The sequence below is a fragment of the Electrona antarctica genome (genome assembly GCF_951216825.1).
Source record: "Electrona antarctica genome assembly, chromosome: 2".
NCBI classification, from domain to species: domain Eukaryota; kingdom Metazoa; phylum Chordata; class Actinopteri; order Myctophiformes; family Myctophidae; genus Electrona; species Electrona antarctica.
Genome location: NC_136807.1, coordinates 14,288,982 through 14,309,576, shown reverse-complemented (window position 1 = coordinate 14,309,576; position 20,595 = coordinate 14,288,982). Strand labels below are relative to the sequence as shown.

The window sequence follows — 20,595 nt, the reverse complement described above, 5'->3', positions numbered from 1 at the left end:
CCACTATCATAATCATCACTGGTTAAGAAGCAATACGCATCCTATCCTAAGCATCCTAACCTTGCTCGAAGATGCGGTAGATGCGGTTGGTCTTGGTGAACAGCGCGGCGTAGCTGATGCTCATGCCCAGGCCCAGGAAGATGCGGCGCAGCGAGCAGATGCCCACGTCGGGTGTGCTGATCATCAGGAAGGTGGTGGCGTAGCACAGGAAGATGCCCGTCAGCAGCACATAGCTCAGCTCGCGGCCCGACGCCTTCACGATGGGCGTGTCATTGTAGCGCACGAACGTCAGCACCACGAACAGGGTGGCACCGATGCCCGCCACCGAGATCAGCACGGGGATGACGGCCCACGGAGAACTCCACTCCAGCTGGGAACGGATGATGCAAATGTATTTTTTTCAGATATACAGTCTCACTTAAAAGGTAGGGTCAGTGATATTTTGGGGTTAAAACAAAACGTTTTTGTTAAAAGGTTAAATCACTATATTCTGATAGTAATCATTGCTAGTGTTTGTTCAGTAACAGAGGCCTCCCTGTCTCTCTAGCTCTTTAATAAACATTTTCAGGTATGGGTGACAAAAGTTCAGCCAATCAGGAGAAAGTAGCCATTCATCAGCTTAATGTTTATAGTGTTCCAGTTCCAATTTTGTCTGCACATTTATTTGTGTCATCACCTACAATTCCACTTGTTTCATCTGTATCCTGATTCTCTATACTGATTGGATAAAATTGGTATTCCGACCTGAAAATGCATTTTCTGTTTAATAAAAAGCTGGGGAGACATGGAGACACTTTTACTGAACAAATATTTTTTAGCAATGAGTACAATCACAATATAGAGCTTTTTATGACTTATTTTTGAACCAAAGAAAATCACTTATCCTACCTTGAACATGCTGTGGTGGAAAAAGTATTGACATTTTCAAATCAATTCAAATCAACATTTATTTATATAGCACATTTCACACAACCGGAATTGACCAAAGTGCTTCACTGGTTCACAGAGCCCTTATCTTAATGATGGGGATGGAGTCACACAGCCCTTACCTTAATGATGTGGATGGAGTCACACAGCACTTTCCTTAATGATGGGTGTGGAGTCACATATCCCTTACCTTAATGATGGGGATGGAGTCACACAGCACTTACCTTAATGATGGGGATGGAGTCACACAGCACTTACCTTAATGATGGGGATGGAGTCACACAGCCCTTACCTTAATGATGGGGATGGAGTCACACAGCCCTTACCTTAATGATGGGTGTGGAGTCACATATCCCTTACCTTAATGATGGGGATGGAGTCACACAGCACTTACCTTAATGATGGGGATGGAGTCACACAGCCCTTACCTTAATGATGGGGATGGAGTCACACAGCCCTTACCTTAATGATGGGGGTGGAGTCACACAGCCCTTTCCTTAACGATAGGGGTGGAGTCACACATCCCTTACCTTAACGATGGGGGTGGAGTCACACATCCCTTACCTTAACGATGGGGATGGGGTCGCAGGCGGTGTGGTTGGCGTTAGGCCTCAGGTCGAAGCGACACATCTTGCAGGAGAAGGTGTCGGCCTGGTACTGGTAGCCGTCGCAGCTCTCGCAGTGCCAGCAGCACGGGATGCCCTTCACCGTCTTCTTCCTCTGGCCCGGAGTGCACGGCTGGCTGCAGATGGACGACGGGACCTCCAGGCTGCCAGACGGCCACTGCATCTCGTTGGTCTGACGGAGACATAAACAGTACATCTCATTGGTCTGACAGGAGGAGAAACAGTACATCTCATTGGTCTGACGGAGACAGAAACGGTACATCTCATTGGTCTGACGGAGACAGAAACAGTACATCTCATTGGTCTGACGGAGACAGAAACAGTACATCTCATTGGTCTGATGGGAGGAGAAACAGTACATCTCATTGGTCTGATGGGAGGAGAAACAGTACATCTCATTGGTCTGACCGGAGGAGAAACAGTACATCTCATTGGTCTGATGGGAGGAGAAACAGTACATCTCATTGGTCTGACCGGAGGAGAAACAGTACATCTCATTGGTCTGACCGGAGGAGAAACAGTACATCTCATTGGTCTGACAGGAGGAGAAACAGTACATCTCATTGGTCTGACCGGAGGAGAAACAGTACATCTCATTGGTCTGACCGGAGGAGAAACAGTACATCTCATTGGTCTGACAGGAGGAGAAACAGTACATCTCATTGGTCTGATGGGAGGAGAAACAGTACATCTCATTGGTCTGACAGGAGGAGAAACAGTACATCTCATTGGTCTGACAGGAGGAGAAACAGTACATCTCATTGGTCTGATGGGAGGAGAAACAGTACATCTCATTGGTCTGACAGGAGGAGAAACAGTACATCTCATTGGTCTGACGGGAGGAGAAACGGTACATCTCATTGGTCTGATGGGAGGAGAAACAGTACATCTCATTGGTCTGACGGGAGGAGAAACAGTACATCTCATTGGTCTGACGGAGACAGAAACAGTACATCTCATTGGTCTGATGGGAGGAGAAACAGTACATCTCATTGGTCTGACAGGAGGAGAAACAGTACATCTCATTGGTCTGACGGGAGGAGAAACAGTACATCTCATTGGTCTGACGGGAGGAGAAACAGTACATCTCATTGGTCTGACGGGAGGAGAAACAGTACATCTCATTGGTCTGACAGGAGGAGAAACAGTACATCTCATTGGTCTGACAGAGAAAGAAACAGTACATCTCATTGGTCTGACAGAGAAAGAAACAGTACATCTCATTGGTCTGACAGGAGGAGAAACAGTACATCTCATTGGTCTGACGGGAGGAGAAACAGTACATCTCATTGGTCTGACGGAGACAGAAACAGTACATCTCATTGGTCTGACGGGAGGAGAAACAGTACATCTCATTGGTCTGACGGGAGGAGAAACAGTACATCTCATTGGTCTGATGGAGACAGAAACAGTACATCTCATTGGTCTGACGGAGACAGAAACAGTACATCTCATTGGTCTGATTGGAGGAGAAACAGTACATTTCATTGGTCTGATGGGAGGAGAAACAGTACATCTCATTGGTCTGACGGCAGGAGAAACAGTACATCTCATTGGTCTGACGGGAGGAGAAACAGTACATCTCATTGGTCTGACAGGAGGAGAAACAGTAAATCTCATTGGTCTGATTGGAGGAGAAACAGTACATCTCATTGGTCTGACGGAGACAGAAACAGTACATCTCATTGGTCTGACGGGAGGAGAAACAGTACATCTCATTGGTCTGACAGGAGGAAAAACAGTACATCTCATTGGTCTGATGGGAGGAGAAACAGTACATCTCATTGGTCTGATGGGAGGAGAAACAGTACATCTCATTGGTCTGACAGGAGGAGAAACAGTACATCTCATTGGTCTGACAGGAGGAGAAACAGTACATCTCATTGTTCTGACAGGAGGAGAAACAGTACATCTCATTGGTCTGATGGGAGGAGAAACAGTACATCTCATTGGTCTGACAGGAGGAGAAACAGTACATCTCATTGGTCTGACAGGAGGAGAAACAGTACATCTCATTGGTCTGACAGGAGGAGAAACAGTACATCTCATTGGTCTGACAGGAGGAGAAACAGTACATCTCATTGGTCTGATGGGAGGAGAAACAGTACATCTCATTGGTCTGACGGGAGGAGAAACAGTACATCTCATTGGTCTGACAGGAGGAGAAACAGTACATCTCATTGGTCTGACAGGAGGAGAAACAGTACATCTCATTGGTCTGACGGGAGGAGAAACAGTACATCTTGTCGGTCTAACGGACGGAGAGAAACGGCACGTCAGGTGGGTCCGGAATAACGCTCAACGTAAACGGGAAGTAAACGAGGAGGGGGGAAATGGCGTTCGGCCACTTACGCCAGGGGTTCTCAACCTGTGGGTCGCGACACCCCGGGGGGTCGCCAAATTATGGAAAATGGAAATGAAGTACACATAGTACATGCATAAACTTTCCTTAATGATTATATCTGGTTTTAGTATTCATTTATGATATATTTTCTCTATTATTAATGTTATTTTTGCAGTCAGTTTGTATTGGCGGTGGGGAGGGGGGGTGGGGCGGGGGTCGCGAGACATGGCCAAAGCATTTCCGGGGGTCCCCGGCCAAAAAGGTTGAGAAGTTGAACCCCTGACTTACCACGCCACTCAAGCATGCACAAAACTGTACAATTCTACATACCTTTTTTCCTGGGAAGTGGTCTAATTTCAGTTGAGTCTAATGTAATAACAGGTTTAAGGGCATATTGGAATCGTGCAAATTATAATAAAAGAGTTACATTTGGTACATTTGCTCTCCAAAGGGTATTGATCAAATTTATCTTTTGAAAATCCAAGATGGCAGTCATTTTTCAACATGGCCGCCACAGTTGGCTGAATTCAGCGATTGACCAATCAGAATCAAGCATTCAACCAAGCCGTGTAATAAACGGAGTTAACTACGTACCTCTAAGTGCAGCTGGTCGCTCCAGTGTCCAATGCTCTTGTACTCGGTGCTGTCGTTGTTCATCTGGTATTGGTAGATCTCGTAACGACCGGGAGCGTCTCCGTTCACATTGAACACCACCGGAGTGCCTGCAATCCCTGAGAAAACAACAAGAACTCAGTCATGATTGCCAGCTTCAGCAAGCTCTCGTTTATGAACATCTATAATCAGTTTGTGTGCCTCAGCATCTGCCTCAGCTCACGGCTTCACGTTGTGGCGTTCAGAGTATGCAGCCAATACGGCTCCACGTTGCAGCGTTCAGAGTATGGGTTTTATGCCGTTCAGACTATGGGTTCTATGGGTACGTCTCCCATTGGCTTAGAGGCAGCCCAGAGGCAGCCAATGATGAGAAAGTTTCCACTAGGTCGCTACTACGGTCGCTAGTAGAGGTAGGTAAACATGGGCCCTATTTTGTGTGTCTTAAGTACCAGGTTTTATGACTTAACTTAAGACATGGAGGCGTGGCCAGTGCTGTTTGGCTGTTTTGAGTGGCTAAACAGCATTGGCCACGCCTCCAGGTCTGAAGTTAAGTCATAAGACCTGGTACTTAAGACACGCAAAATAGGGCCCCATGTTGTCCAGCCGCTTTTGAAGCAGCTGGCAAAAAAAGGGAAAAAGAAAAGTAAATCAGACACAGTTTTTTGCTTACTGCTAACTGCAGACCTGCTGATACGGCAAAACGGCCCAAACTCTCGTGCACTTTGTTATTGTCTGCAAAGTCCAGCATTCAACTTTGTGCTGAGCCAGTCCGCTCTACAGTACAGTACTTCTCTATTATGAATCTATGAGTCAAGGATTTTTCTTCGCTTTATATATAAATCATGTATTTTTTTATTTATTTTTTACGATGAAAATAAATGATGCTATGGTGTAGGCTTATGTGCAGACACTGATGATGGAGCAATGTTCTGAAGTTAAATAATAGAACAATATGTGGAAAAGTTTGTTTCAAAGTCTTTCTGTGAGTCATTTCACTCTCTCTCTCCGACTGTCTGCCTCTCTCTCTCTCTCTCTCTCTGTCTCTCTCTCTCACGTTGCGTTCACACGGGCAGACGCAACGACGCCAATACGCGTTGTGAGTTAATTTGGAGCAGCTACATGCATCATTGCGTCTTTGCAACGTAATTTTGCTGGCTTCCATTGACAATGAACGGTAGACTGCATCTTTTTCATCTGCCCGTGTGAACAGCCCGTGTGAAAAAAGTAGCCGATCGATCTATAAGCTCGATATAAAAAAAGGAGAAAAAAAAAGATTTTGATTATTACAAACCATATAGTAACCACTTATTATATACATTTTAGCCATTTGAAAATAGCTACAAATGCACAATGTGAGCTTGTATCTGCTATTTTCAAAATATTTGTAGAAATGGTACATTCTGCATAATGAGTACTTTAAGTACGTTTTGATGCGAATACTTTTGTACTTTTACTCAAGTATACATTTTGAATTCCAGACTTTTACTTGTATTTCTATACTCCAGTATTGATACATTTACTTAGGTAAAACATTTGAGTACTTCTTCCACCACTGCCTTTAAGTCACAGAGGCAGATGGTGGCGTTACGGACCGGCATGCTGTGTCTCCAAGCATTTCCTTCTAAAACAAAAGGAATAACGGTTAGAAATAGAGACACAAATTGCAGCGTTTCCGCGTATAGCTTTTTTAAAAGCGCTGAAAGCAGCAGAGACAGTAATTCATGGTTGGAGTGAAGCAGAGAGGCTGAACCTTCAGGACTATTATTCATTCTGTTGACTTAACCCATTCAAACCGGGAAATCAGTTTAGATTTGATCAAAATCTGTTCTAAAAGTTTCATTTTAAATGTGGGCTGTCACTTTGACCCCTTTTCCACCGGTTGGGAATGGGAACCGGTTCAGTTATTTTTGGTTAAGGATAAGGATAAGGATAACTTTATTTATTTACATAAAATGGAAATTTGTCTTTGGCACACCGGCAGTCAGTTACAACAATAAAACATTACATAAAATACACAGATGCATTAAAATAATATATGTTATAGTATTTTCTTCTAGTTCTTAGTCCATGAGCCAGAGCTCCAAAATTGGTGGGAAAACTAGACCTGTATTAAATTGTTGTATTGTATACTAGGATCAATACAAGTAAATTAATACATGATAACCCTTCCACAGTAGTAGCTTTTTCATATTTTCTATTATTTTGCATATTTTCCTACCTTAATGCATCATTTGCATATTTAAAAATGTAAAATTTGTAATACAGAAATCATTGTCTTCGTGTAAGTAATCAATTGGGTAAGTATCATGGTGATAACAATCTAATATATGGTTTTGCCCACTCAATTATTAACGTTCCAATTTTGGAGCTCTGGCTCATGGACTAAGAACCAAAAAGAACTGAACCGGTTCCCATTGGGAACCAACCGGTGGAAAAGGGGCCTTTGTGCCGCGTAATGAGCTTGTAGATCTGCATTGTTTTTAAATAAATAAAAAAGTGAAACATGAACATTTTAACGATATAATTTTTTAAAGCAAACAATTTTAACTGAAATCTTTGCTTCTGGGAGGTTCCGGGAACAACATATTGTCAGATGTGGGTCATCAGCGACCAAATACATATAATTCTGGGGGAGCCCCTTGACATGAAAAAGTTTGAGCAGCAGTCCACTGATATAGAAACATACAGATGTTTCTTGATAAATGCATTTTATATATGTGATGTATTCCCATACTTTTGTTCTTGCCTAATGTAAGTCGCTCTGGATTAAGAGCGTCTGCTAAATGCCTAAATTGTAAATTGTAAATTGTATACATTTTATAATAAAGCTGTTAACATTTTAGAATACGTTTGCACAAGCGGCCTCAGTTCTTAGTGGGTTAAAGGTTCAGTTAATTATTTGTTCTCTTTCTGGTGATACTGACCGCGTATAGGAGCATCCCTTTGTCTAGGAGGTTGTATTTTACCCTATTGTGTTGGAGGTAGTATTTTACTCTCTCTATCTATCTCTCTCTCTCTCTCTCTCTCTCTCTCTCTCTCTCTGTGTGTGTGGTGTTTAGCTGTCTCTCTGCCTACTCAGGAATAAAGGGTGGGTTGTGTACGGACTCGTCAGGCCTGTAATTAAAGTTCCCAGAGCAGACGTTATGGCTCCGTACAGGAGTTAAACCAACAGTAAAACAGAATGCATGGAGCATGTTTATGCCTCCATGCAGGGATAAATAAAGCCTTGTTGGCTGTAAAGTGGCCATAAGTTGTTTTACAACTAGACACCTCCTCCTCTCTTCCTGAAAGGTTGAAACTTTAGTTCTTCCACATCACTGTCCTCAGATGGATGTTCTGGCTTCCAGGGTTTGAAGCTTTACCTTTTTACTCCCCGAGGAGATGTGCTCCTGATGTTGAAGTGCAATGCAGTACTTTATAGGAGAACAATGGAAATGCATGAATAATGTTGAGAATACATAAATGTAAGAAAAATTGCACAATGTTTGTAGATCTGCAATATATTTTTTTAGTTTTCTCGGGAAAAAAAAACGTGTTTATGCCTCCATGCATTAAGCTTCTGCCTCGTCGGATATTCAGCTGGAAGTTTTATTTTAAAGACCACACAACCGCGAGGCAGCAACGCTTTAACCCTATAGGACTGAGGCCGATTCTAAAAAAAATGTCTTCTAAATCCTAATATAAAGGATTCTTGAAAAAATCAAGCGTAGCGATAGTTCATTGAGGCACGGAAGGCAGAAGGTTATAGTTCCCCTCATTCATTCCCCCTAGTAATTCATTCTGCTTCTTTAAATCAGCTGCCTCTCCAGGCCACACCTTCATTCCCACAGTGCATTCAGGCGGCCTACTTAAGCAGCCTCAGCTCACTACTCATTCTCCATGCTGAGCTGTCAAGCAGCTCGTGCGGCGTCTGCGTGAAAATTTCCCCCACCTCCCCGGCCTCCTTCCTGTAGTTCTTAGTCCAGGGGTTATGGGATATTATTGTATTGTTTGCGATTGTGTAGATTCATTGTGTTGAATCATGTGTTGATGTGTTATTACTGTGTATTGTTGGCTCTGCTCTGGGGGGTCGTTGATATCAGAGCTGTGTCTCGGTGCACAGATAATCGTAGATATCAAACGTGATATCAGACCTGTGTCTCGGTACGCAGATTATCTGATATCACATGAGCAGAGCCACACCGCCATACTAACATGCAATAGCTTTGCAATAAATGGTTTATGGTCAATCTGAGCTGAAGTGTCTCAATGAACCTATGTTTCTATGTCAATGGTGCTCAACCTTTTTCATGTCAAGGACCCCCAGAATTATCTGTATTTGGCCGCGGACCCCCATCTGAAAATATGCTGTTCCCCACAAAAGCAAAGATTTGAGTTAAAAAAACGTTTGCTCTGAAATAATATATTCAAAGATTTGCGGCACATTTTCACGATTTTTAAAAATGTGCAGATCTACAAGCTCGTAGCGCGGCACTCGGTGCCACGCTATACGAGCTTGTGGATCTGCTATTTTTCAATAGCTAACATAATGATTAAAACACCAAAAGGGATCCCGTCCTGAATGGGTTAATTATGAGCACCAACAATGCACCATTTTGATCAATAAACCTACAAGCTAATCTACAAGCTCCGTCAGACCCACGGTTCTGGACAGGGCTCTGGACAGGGCCCCTGCCCAGGCGCCATATATGGAGCTGGCCTGTTATGACATCACAACACTCCATATTTGGGCACGCCTGACACAACCCCACATATAGGAATAAAGGAACAAAGAGAGACACATACAGACATCTCCATAATATATGGGCATAAAAGAGACACAGACAGATGGGTGGAACGGGTACTCTGCATTTCCAGTTGTCCAGAACCAGCACAAAAGCCTAATTTGGCACGCCTGACAAAGAACTCCATAAAGGGACACATACATAATAACTGGGTGGACCTCGCCCTTCATTTGCCATTTGATCACACCTGATCACCCCCCTACGGGCACTGTTCTAGTGACAAAAATGAACATAATCTCAGTCGATATAGATGTAAGTGTGTTGCTGGTGCTTTGACAACAAATTAACATAATCTCCGTAGATATAGATGTAAGTGTGTTGCTGGTGCTCTGAAAACAAATTAACATAATCTCCGTAGATATAGATGTAAGTGTGTTGCTGGTGCTTTGACAACAAATTAACATAATCTCAGTCGATATAGATGTAAGTGTATTGCTGGTGCTTTGACAACAAATTAACATAATCTCCGTAGATATAGATGTAAGTGTGTTGCTGGTGCTTTGACAACAAATTAACATAATCTCCGTAGATATAGATGTTAGTGTGTTGCTGGTGCTTTGACAACAAATTAACATAATCTCCGTAGATATAGATGTTAGTGTGTTGCTGGTGCTTTGACAACAAATTAACATAATCTCCGTAGATATAGATGTAAGTGTGTTGCTGGTGCTTTGACAACAAATTAACATAATCTCCGTAGATATAGATGTTAGTGTGTTGCTGGTGCTTTGACAACTCATTAACATAATCCCCGTAGATATAGATGTAAGTGTGTTGCTGGTGCTTTGACAACAAATTAACATAATCTCAGTAGATATAGATGTAAGTGTGTTGCTGGTGCTCTGAAAACAAATTAACATAATCTCCGTAGATATAGATGTAAGTGTGTTGCTGGTGCTTTGACAAAAAATGTACATAATCTCAGTCGATATAGATGTAAGTGTGTTGCTGGTGCTTTGACAACAAATTAACATAATCTCAGTCGATATAGATGTAAGTGTGTTGCTGGTGCTTTGACAACAAATTAACATAATCTCAGTCGATATAGATGTAAGTGTGTTGCTGGTGCTTTGACAACAAATTAACATAATCCCCGTAGATATAGATGTAAGTGTGTTGCTGGTGCTTTGACAACAAATTAACATAATCTCCGTAGATATAGATGTAAGTGTGTTGCTGGTGCTTTGACAAAAAATGTACATAATCTCAGTCGATATAGATGTAAGTGTGTTGCTGGTGCTTTGACAACAAATTAACATAATCTCAGTCGATATAGATGTAAGTGTGTTGCTGGTGCTTTGACAACAAATTAACATAATCCCCGTAGATATAGATGTAAGTGTGTTGCTGGTGCTTTGACAACAAATTAACATAATCTCCGTAGATATAGATGTAAGTGTGTTGCTGGTGCTTTGACAACAAATTAACATAATCTCAGTAGATATAGATGTAAGTGTGTTGCTGGTGCTTTGACAACAAATTAACATAATCTCAGTCGATATAGATGTAAGTGTGTTGCTGGTGCTTTGACAACAAATTAACATAATCCCCGTAGATATAGATGTAAGTGTGTTGCTGGTGCTTTGACAACAAATTAACATAATCTCCGTAGATATAGATGTAAGTGTGTTGCTGGTGCTTTGACAAAAAATGTACATAATCTCAGTCGATATAGATGTAAGTGTGTTGCTGGTGCTTTGACAACAAATTAACATAATCTCAGTCGATATAGATGTAAGTGTGTTGCTGGTGCTTTGACAACAAATTAACATAATCCCCGTAGATATAGATGTAAGTGTGTTGCTGGTGCTTTGACAACAAATTAACATAATCTCCGTAGATATAGATGTAAGTGTGTTGCTGGTGCTTTGACAACTCATTAACATAATCCCCGTAGATATAGATGTAAGTGTATTGCTGATGCTCTGACAACTCATTAACAGGTAGGATATAATTCTTGCTCTGTAGCATCTGGCTCTGCTGCTTCATCTCCTCGTTAATTTGACTCAATCGTGAACACAGTCTGACGAGGGAACACCATAAAGCTCAGTAATGAGTCATATAGCTCTGTGTGGGAGTGGAGGGCGGGTCATAAAGCATTGCACTCGTTTACAACAGGGGCCACCATTTTCAATTTATCAGAACATTTAGAGACGTACAAATATACACTTCTATATAAAAAAGGAAATCATGTAAGGAGGTACTGAAAAGGGAAAAGAAACATGTACAGTACAGTATAGGGGGTGGGGGGGATTCAGATGTTATGGGGGCCAGCTTCGAATTGCGTCCCTTTGAGAGCAGTTTTAAAGGAGTCAAGGGATTTGCATGTCTTAATGGCTGTTGGTATAGGGCTTTCCACATTTTGGTGGCATAGGAGCGAAATTAATTTAGTCCCTTGTTTGTGCCGAATCTGGGTTGCACATGGTTTGTTGAACTCCCTCTGGTGTTGTGGGTGTGAACTCTGTTGACATTAAGGAAGTATTTAGACAGGTACATGGGTATCTTGGTGGTGTAGCGAATCTTGTGGACCAGACCCATTGCAAGATGCTGTACTCTGTCGTCAAACCCTACGCCATTCCAGCCTGTCAAAGTGGGCAGTCTGTCACACATGCAGCCCCTCCCCCTTGAGTAAACAATGCATAATAGCATAATACTGCTGTACTTAAAGCATAAATAAAGTAACACAATCAATCAATCAATCAATCAATCAATCAATCAATATGTATTTATGTATACGATAAATAGACCGTGAGTGTGATCCAGTGCCCTCTACCATTTAAACCTGTTATACTTGGAAATAACGGAAATAACGTCATGTGGCAGCCAAGTCTATGGACTTAAATGTTTGTTTAGGGGAGCTATGATGATGTCAATGTTTTGGCACGCCAAGTCTATACTTTTTTTTCCCGTTTCTGGATGATATAAATACTGCCCTCACCGGCCCTCACTCCATTTTTGTCTCTAGACCAAATCAACTAATCAAAATGATTCCCGAGCGTGGCACAGCTGCACTTTGAGTTACAACGCAGAGGAAAACCAGCAGGTCTTCCCGTCTATCATCGTCATTTGCTGAAATGAATGAAAAGAGCCACATCAAAATTACACAGCTCTCTCTTTCTCCCTCCCTCTGTCTCTCTCCCCCTGTGTGTGTGTGTGTGTGTGTGTGTGTGTGTGTGTGTGTGTGTGTGTGTGTGTGTGTGTGTGTGTGTGTGTGTGTGTGTGTGTGTGTGTGTGTGTGTGTGTGTGTGTGCGTGCTCGCGCGCGTCTCTCTATCTCTCTCAGTCGAATGCATCAGTCATCTTCCCAGCATGTGCCTTGTTAATGTGCAAGTGAAAAAGACCATCTCTCTCTCTCTCTCTCTCTCTCTCTCTCTGGGGGCTGTAAATAATTAAATCCACCGTCTCGGGGTTCCGTAAAGGCCCTGCAGGGGGCGCCAGAGACATTGCGCTCCACATGCTCTGTCCCTGCACTGCACTACAGGACCATGCAGGCATCACGCACGGTGTTAAGTACAGTTACAGTAAGCAGTAAAGTGCATTATAGTACATCAATACTATGATCTCATTATCAACACTATCTGTAGTGGTTGGCAGCTCTCTTCTTTCATGTAGTCAGCATGTATAACATACCATACATTAATGTGCAGTAAGGCTGCCTGCTTGCATACGACACACTTCCAGGATATATGTGTATTTTTATGGACGTTTCCCGTTTTTCCTTACATAAAAAAAAGAAGAGGAAAAAAAACCCTTTTAAAAAGCGTCTCCATTGCACTGTCCACAGACTGCAGACTGCAGACAGACAGTAATGGTTTTGTGGAGCATTGATTTTAACTGTGTAAAGAGTAAAGACCCATCATATAACCACATGATGTGTAGTGTTGGGAGAAGAGTTCCCAATTAAGGTAAAGTAGGCCTATACAATGTCACAATGTAGAAATGCTGTGCTAAATATTTTACTCGACTTTAATGTTTTGTAAAAAGAAATAATCAAAATGTAACTAATCTAATTCTAACTAGTCGTCTCTCAAGACAGACTGTATTGTAGGCTACTGTATACTGAAGATAAAATAGCGGGGCGCTGTTTTTTTTCCATTATTTGCCGATGGGATTCTCAGAACTGAACTAGTAGCAATAAACATGTCAGATAATTGTAGTGGAATATCAGTGCAACATTTTCCTCTGGGATGTAGTAGTAGAACGATCTATAGAACAGATCTGGGATGTAGTAGTGGAGTAGAACGATCTATAGAACAGATCTAGGATGTAGTAGTGGAGTAGAACGATCTATAGAACAGATCTGGATGTAGTAGTGGAGTAGAACGATCTATAGAACAGATCTGGATGTAGTAGTGGAGGAGAACGATCTATAGAACAGATCTGGATGTAGTAGTGGAGTAGATTGATCTATAGAACAGATCTGGAAGTAGTAGTGGAGTAGAACGATCTATAGAACAGATCTAGGATGTAGTAGTGGAGTAGAACGATCTATAGAACAGATCTAGGATGTAGTAGTGGAGTAGAACGATCTATAGAACAGATCTGGATGTAGTAGTGGAGTAGAACGAACTATAGAACAGATCTAGGATGTAGTAGTGGAGTAGAACGATCTATAGAACAGATCTGGATGTAGTAGTGGAGTAGAACGATCTATAGAAAAGATCTGGGATGTAGTAGTGGAGTAGAACGATCTATAGAACAGATCTGGATGTAGTAGTGGAGTAGAACGATCTATAGAACAGATCTGGATGTAGTAGTGGAGTAGAACGATCTATAGAACAGATCTGGGATGTAGTAGTGGAGTAGAACGATCTATAGAACAGATCTGGATGTAGTAGTGGAGTAGAACGATCTATAGAACAGATCTGGATGTAGTAGTGGAGTAGATTGATCTATAGAACAGATCTGGAAGTAGTAGTGGAGTAGAACGATCTATAGAACAGATCTGGATGTAGTAGTGGAGTAGAACGATCTATAGAACAGATCTGGGATGTAGTAGTGGAGTAGAACGATCTATAGAACAGATCTGGATGTAGTAGTGGAGTAGAACTATCTATAGAACAGATCTAGGATGTAGTAGTGGAGTAGAACGATCTATAGAACAGATCTAGGATGTAGTAGTGGAGTAGAACGATCTATAGAACAGATCTGGGATGTAGTAGTGGAGTAGAACGATCTATAGAACAGATCTAGGATGTAGTAGTGGAGTAGAACGATCTATAGAACAGATCTGGATGTAGTGGTGGAGTAGAACGATCTATAGAACAGATCTGGATGTAGTAGTGGAGTAGAACGATCTATAGAACAGATCTAGGATGTAGTAGTGGAGTAGAACGATCTATAGAACAGATCTGGATGTAGTAGTGGAGTAGAACGATCTATAGAACAGATCTGGATGTAGTAGTGGAGTAGAACGATCTATAGAACAGATCTGGATGTAGTAGTGGAGTAGAACGATCTATAGAACAGATCTGGATGTAGTAGTGGAGTAGAACGATCTATAGAACAGATCTAGGATGTAGTAGTGGAGTAGAACGATCTATAGAACAGATCTGGATGTAGTAGTGGAGTAGAACGATCTATAGAACAGATCTGGATGTAGTAGTGGAGTAGAACGATCTATAGAACAGATCTGGATGTAGTAGTGGAGTAGAACGATCTATAGAACAGATCTGGATGTAGTAGTGGAGTAGAACGATCTATAGAACAGATCTGGATGTAGTAGTGGAGTAGAACGATCTATAGAACAGATCTGGATGTAGTAGTGGAGTAGAACGATCTATAGAACAGATCTGGATGTAGTAGTGGAGTAGAACGATCTATAGAACAGATCTGGGATGTAGTAGTGGAGTAGAACGATCTATAGAACAGATCTGGCTACTTTGATAGGCTGGGATGGCATACTGTACCAGGAGGGGACCAAAAGAAAGCCACGCCGAAACAAAACAAAAAAATCAGACCCGTCTGTACTGTACTGTACTGTACTGTACTGTACTGTACTGTACTGTACTGTACTGTACTGTACTGTACTGTACTGTACTGTTCAAGCTCTCCTCCCTGGCCTCTGTGCGTGCGTGCGTGCGTGCGTGCGTGCGTGCGTGCGTGCGTGCGTGCGTGCGTGCGTCTAGCTGTCTGTCTGTCTGCTTCCACATGTATGTCTGCTTTCACCTGTCTCTCTGCTTCCAGCTGTCTGTCTGCTTCCAGCTGTCTGTCTCTCTGCTTCCACCTGTCTGTCTCTCTGCTTCCACCTGTCTCTCTGCTTCCACCCGCCTGTCTCTCTGCTTCCAGCTGTCTGTCTCTCTGCATCCACCTGTCTGTCTGTCTGCTTCCACCTGTCTCACTGCTTCCAGCTCTCTGTCTCTCTGCTTCCACCTGTTTCGCTGCTTCCAGCTGTCTGTCTCTCTGCTTCCAGCTGTCTGTCTGTCTGCTTCCACCTGTCTCACTCTACTGCCTGCCTGTCTGTCTGCATTGTGTTTATCTAAGTACGGACAACAACACAAAGCCAGAGATCAATAAAGCGATCAATAATGCTTCTACAATCCATACTCCTACGTCAGCAATATGCATGGCTGTCATCATCATCAGAAAATACAGTCATAACTGTGAGTTTCCATGGTTTTATGTAGGAAACTGGGCTAATCCTTTATTGAAAGGTTCAATACTGTCTTTGTGGAATAATTACAGAGCAATTATCAAAACAAAGTTACCAGAGTGCTGAAGTGTGAAATAAAAAGTATGCCATTCAACGTTTAAATTATGGAAGGGCCCTTCTACAAAAGAAACGTCTCAGAGCACTTTAGCAAACAATTAAGTGCACTCTGAAATAAAACTTTACGAGTATAAAATGATTAAACTAAATCCCTCTGATATGCAACTTCACTGTTGCGACACTTTATGTGCACTTGTAGATCTCCTATTTTTAAATGGCCGAAATGAAGTGGGTAATGTAGGCTATGTAGATGAATAATAATCAAAATCTACAGTACAAGTAATCAGTAACTCAAGTTTTCAAATACATGTAGTTGCAGTAACTGGATCTGAGATGTAGGCTAGTGGAGTAGAAGTACAAGCATTGGAAATCGGAAATACTCCAGCAAAGTAAAAGTACCTCAACATGTTACTGTTAAGTACTTGAGTAAACTTACTTAGTTACTTTACGCCACCATTACCAGTGAAGTTGACTTGTCAGATGAATTCATGTCGGATGCATTCATATCGGATGTATTTACCAGAATAGCTCATCAGTGAGGTTGACTTGTTGGGTGTATTAATGTCAGATGTACATGTACTCATGGATGCATTCATGTTGGATGTTCGAATGGTTTGAGCCTATAAATCTCTAAATGTCTTTCAGGCTTCTGAAGCAGTTTTAGCTGCAGTACCACAATGTCCTGAGGTGGTGGGGGCGCTGATATGCATGTTTTGTTTTTATCTTTGAGTCATTATAATACTGATGATAGATAAACCCAGGCTTGTTTCCATTCCATGCCAGCTTGGTGGAAAAAATCGTAAACAAAGTGGAAATGCAAATTTGGAACTAAAGACTGAAGGAGGGGCAGGAATTATACAAAGTAGGCCGGGCATACAGATGACATCTGTTGTTCTCCATGCGCTCCATGTCAACTGATTTGGTCATATAGACCAAATCAGTTGAGCTGTTCCTGAGAGCAATTTCCATAAAAGCCCCTATGATGAGAAAGCCTGATTGTTCAAAAGCGGAGCGGAGCGTCTGATGACACCGCCTAAAACTGGGGAGCAGGAAAGATGCACAACCGAGACAGCGTTTGTTTCACCTGACAAATATGACAATGTCATATTTATTGTTTTAAGTTGAATTTCATGTTGTAGGACCTTTAACAGATATACTCACCGGTGAAGTTGACCTGTCGGATGTACTTGAGCAGCAAGCTGCCGTTGATGGCATCCATCTTGGGGCAGAGACCCACCTTCCCGGGGCAGAGGTCACGGTGCATCGCATGCAGGGCGTGGGCCATGGAGTACACAGCGTCAATCACAAACTGGACCTTCCCTTCCTGCTCGTACTGGGAGTCCTTCCCGATGCGCTCCATGTCTGGAAGGAAGAAAACAGAATAACTCGTATTGAGAGTCCTTATCTCAGGGGCGACTGTGGCTCAAGAGGTAGAGCAGGTCGTCCAATGATCCATGGGTCGGCGGTTCAAATCCCGGCTCCTCCTGTCTACATGTCGAAGTGTCCTTGGGCAAGACACTGAACCCCAAATTGCTCCCGATGTGCTGGTTGGTACCTTGCATGGCTTCCGCCGCAATCGGTGTATGCATGTGTGTGTGAATGGGTGAATGTAATGCACAATCTATGTAAAGTGCCTTGGATAAAGGCGCTATATAAATGCACCATTTACCATTTACCATTTATCTCCATGTCTGGAAGGAAGAAAACAGAATAACTTGTATTGAGAGTCCTTATCTCCATGTCTGGAAGGAAGAAAACAGAATAACTTGTATTGAGAGTCCTTATCTCCATGTCTGGAAGGAAGAAAACAGAATAACTTGCACTGAGAGTCCCCATGTCTGGAAACAAACAAACAGAATAACTCGCACTGAGAGTCCTTATCTCCATGTCTGGAAACAAACAAACAGAATAACTTGCACTGAGAGTCCTTATCTCCATGTCTGGAAGGAAGAAAACAGCCCAAGTGTTAAAGGACCACTTTTCAACTTATCTTCATATAATTGGTCCTCACTAGTGTTCATGATAAAATACCTATTCTACTCAGTCTGTGTCTCATAGGGCTGTGGGCAGTTCAGAAACCCCTTCCTGGCTTCCTTCTCTGCTAAAGACAACATTACTTTTTAACAAGTTAAATTAAAAGTCACAGATCGCCAAGATCGACATTGGACGATTTATTAGGTTATTATTAATCCAGAATCGCGGTTTTAACTTTCGCTTCACAGACCTGGGGTCATTATTTTCCCCTCGCATAAGATATGGCTGAAAAGACCCCGACACCCTGAAGGAATTAAATTAATTAATATGTGGCAATCGGTGCCCTCCGGAGCCTGAAGATCCCGGAGCTCTGCCCCTGAAGAGCCCCATGCAATAAGTCAGACCTAAACACCACAAGTACGTACATATTGACTGAACAGTGTTTTGTTTAAAGAGAGTTACTCACTGGTGCATTTCTTGACCCCAGAGCCTTTCTTCAGAGCGTGGCGACTCAGCTTGCACTGGAAGTTGTTCTCCCAGAACTCAGCGAACCAGATGTTCCGTCTGTTGTTCTCCAGAGTTCTGCTGATGAAGTAGCGATCAAACCCTACGAGAACATAAAGAACACTTTAACATTCTGCTGATGAAGTAGCGATCAAACCCTACGAGAACATAAAGAACACTTTAACATTGGCCGGAATGAGATGATGTATAAGATAAGAGCGCCCCTCACTTCACACGGGTGTGATTTTTTGTTTAATAAATCCACCGTAGACATGTTACGAGCTATACTTTATGTCAGCAAATTCCATGCAGGTGATTATTTTAAGTGTTGTAGTTCGTTGTCAATAACGCAACGTCCTGCCTCCTGCATTATGTGACATTTATAGGAACAGGTGATACGCAGGACCGTTGGGTGATCTCCAACGAGCACTTCCAAACTTCCCCCCCCAGCCATCTATTATTATTATTATTATTATTATTATTATTATTATTATTATTATTATTATTATTATTATTATTATTATTACTAGTATTAGTATTAGTATTGTTATTATTATTATTATTATTATTATTATTATTATTACCACCTCGTATGGACTGTCTTTTGGGCAGGATGGTCACCGCCCCCTCTGCCATCTCTTCCTGGTTGAGGATGGGCGTGATCTTTGACCCCCAGCTGTCCGAGCCCACCCAGATGAAATGGCCCGTCTGATTGGCCCTCTTGGCTGCTTCCAGGAGACGCCTGATTGGTCGCCACAGGAGAGAGAGAGAGAGAGAGAGAGAGAGAGAGAGAGAGAGGGAAAAAGAGAGAGAGAGAGAGATTTGATTGGTGGACACATGAGAAAGAGAGACATTTGATTGGACCAAATGGGTCCATTTGATTCCATTTGTACATACTCAGAGTTACAGTACAGACCTGTAAAGGTGCGTTCAGACTTTAATGGTTAGAACGGCGCGATTACATACAAAGTCAATGCAAATACGAGAAGTTGTGCGAGCGGGCGCAGCGCGACCTGACGCGGCACAAACGGGACGGACTGAGCGAATATTCATGTCTGAACACTGCTTTAGGGTCCATTTGGTTCCATTTGTTACACTCAGAGTTACAGACCTGTAAGGGTCCATTTGGTTCCATTTGTTACACTCAGAGTTACAGACCTGTAAGGGTCCATTTGGTTCCATTTGTTACACTCAGAGTTACAGACCTGTAAGGGTCCATTTGGTTCCATTTGTGCACAGTGAGTTGTCAATCGAGTTGTCAATCGACTAAAATACTAAAAAAATATAAATAAGAAAAAGATAAACAATTTTACTTTCAATTTGCTTTGGTGCTTATATTCATAGACATTGGGCTGCTAATACAACGCTAGAGCTATTTTAGAGCTGTGATATATTTGTATAAACATATTAACCTTTACATAGCTCAAGTCCAAATATTCCGTTCGTACTATGGTTGAAGTTGTAATGATCAACATGGACATAAGTTTGATTGACTCCTTCCGTAGGAAAAAAAAGACACAACTTTACATGTAAGCCCATGCAACGTGTGTTGTGTGTCCTCCATGTGTGTTTTCTGCCCAGGCCAGAATCCAAACAGACCGGCACCAGTAGTCTGAACACACAACTTCCTGTTGGCTCCTCCAGAATAAAGCATCTGTTCAACCAGTCATGCTATTTCAAAATAAAACTGTGATTATACTTTTTTACACACACACACACACACACACACACACACACACACACACACACACACACACACACACACACACACACACACACACACACACACACACACACACACACACACACACACACACACACACACACACACACACACACACACTCTATATTGGCTGCCTCAATTAGAATAATAATACACAGCCTCTCTTTATTTTCTTTTTCTCTCACTGCAGAACTTCCTTTCCTTTCGTTGTCTATGATGCTGAAGTTTCAAGGGACATTTATTTGTGTAAAATGGCTGCAAGTTTCAACGTCCTGACTGGACTGTGTTATATTGGCTGCAGGTTGCAACAGGGCAATTGTGACCATTTCTGACCAAGGCTAAGTCATTGATTTTTTTTTCATGTCATATGAAAGCTTCAAATTGGTTGTTCAG

At 42.2% G+C, this 20,595-nt stretch overlaps 1 protein-coding gene across 2 annotated transcripts in view; it reads right to left on the bottom strand.

Annotated features, from left to right (window-relative positions):
* LOC306918488 (metabotropic glutamate receptor 4-like) overlaps window positions 1-20,595 on the bottom strand; it is a 314,226-nt gene that overhangs the window by 12,001 nt on the left and 281,630 nt on the right. For both annotated transcript variants that reach the window (XM_079496079.1, XM_079496078.1), the window contains 6 exons: window positions 19,067-19,221; window positions 18,442-18,582; window positions 17,163-17,363; window positions 4,492-4,628; window positions 1,492-1,725; window positions 61-370 (listed from right to left, as the gene is read on the bottom strand). In XM_079496079.1, the coding sequence (XP_079352205.1) occupies window positions 61-370; window positions 1,492-1,725; window positions 4,492-4,628; window positions 17,163-17,363; window positions 18,442-18,582; window positions 19,067-19,221 (1,178 nt within the window). The remainder of the gene's footprint in view (window positions 1-60; window positions 371-1,491; window positions 1,726-4,491; window positions 4,629-17,162; window positions 17,364-18,441; window positions 18,583-19,066; window positions 19,222-20,595) is intronic.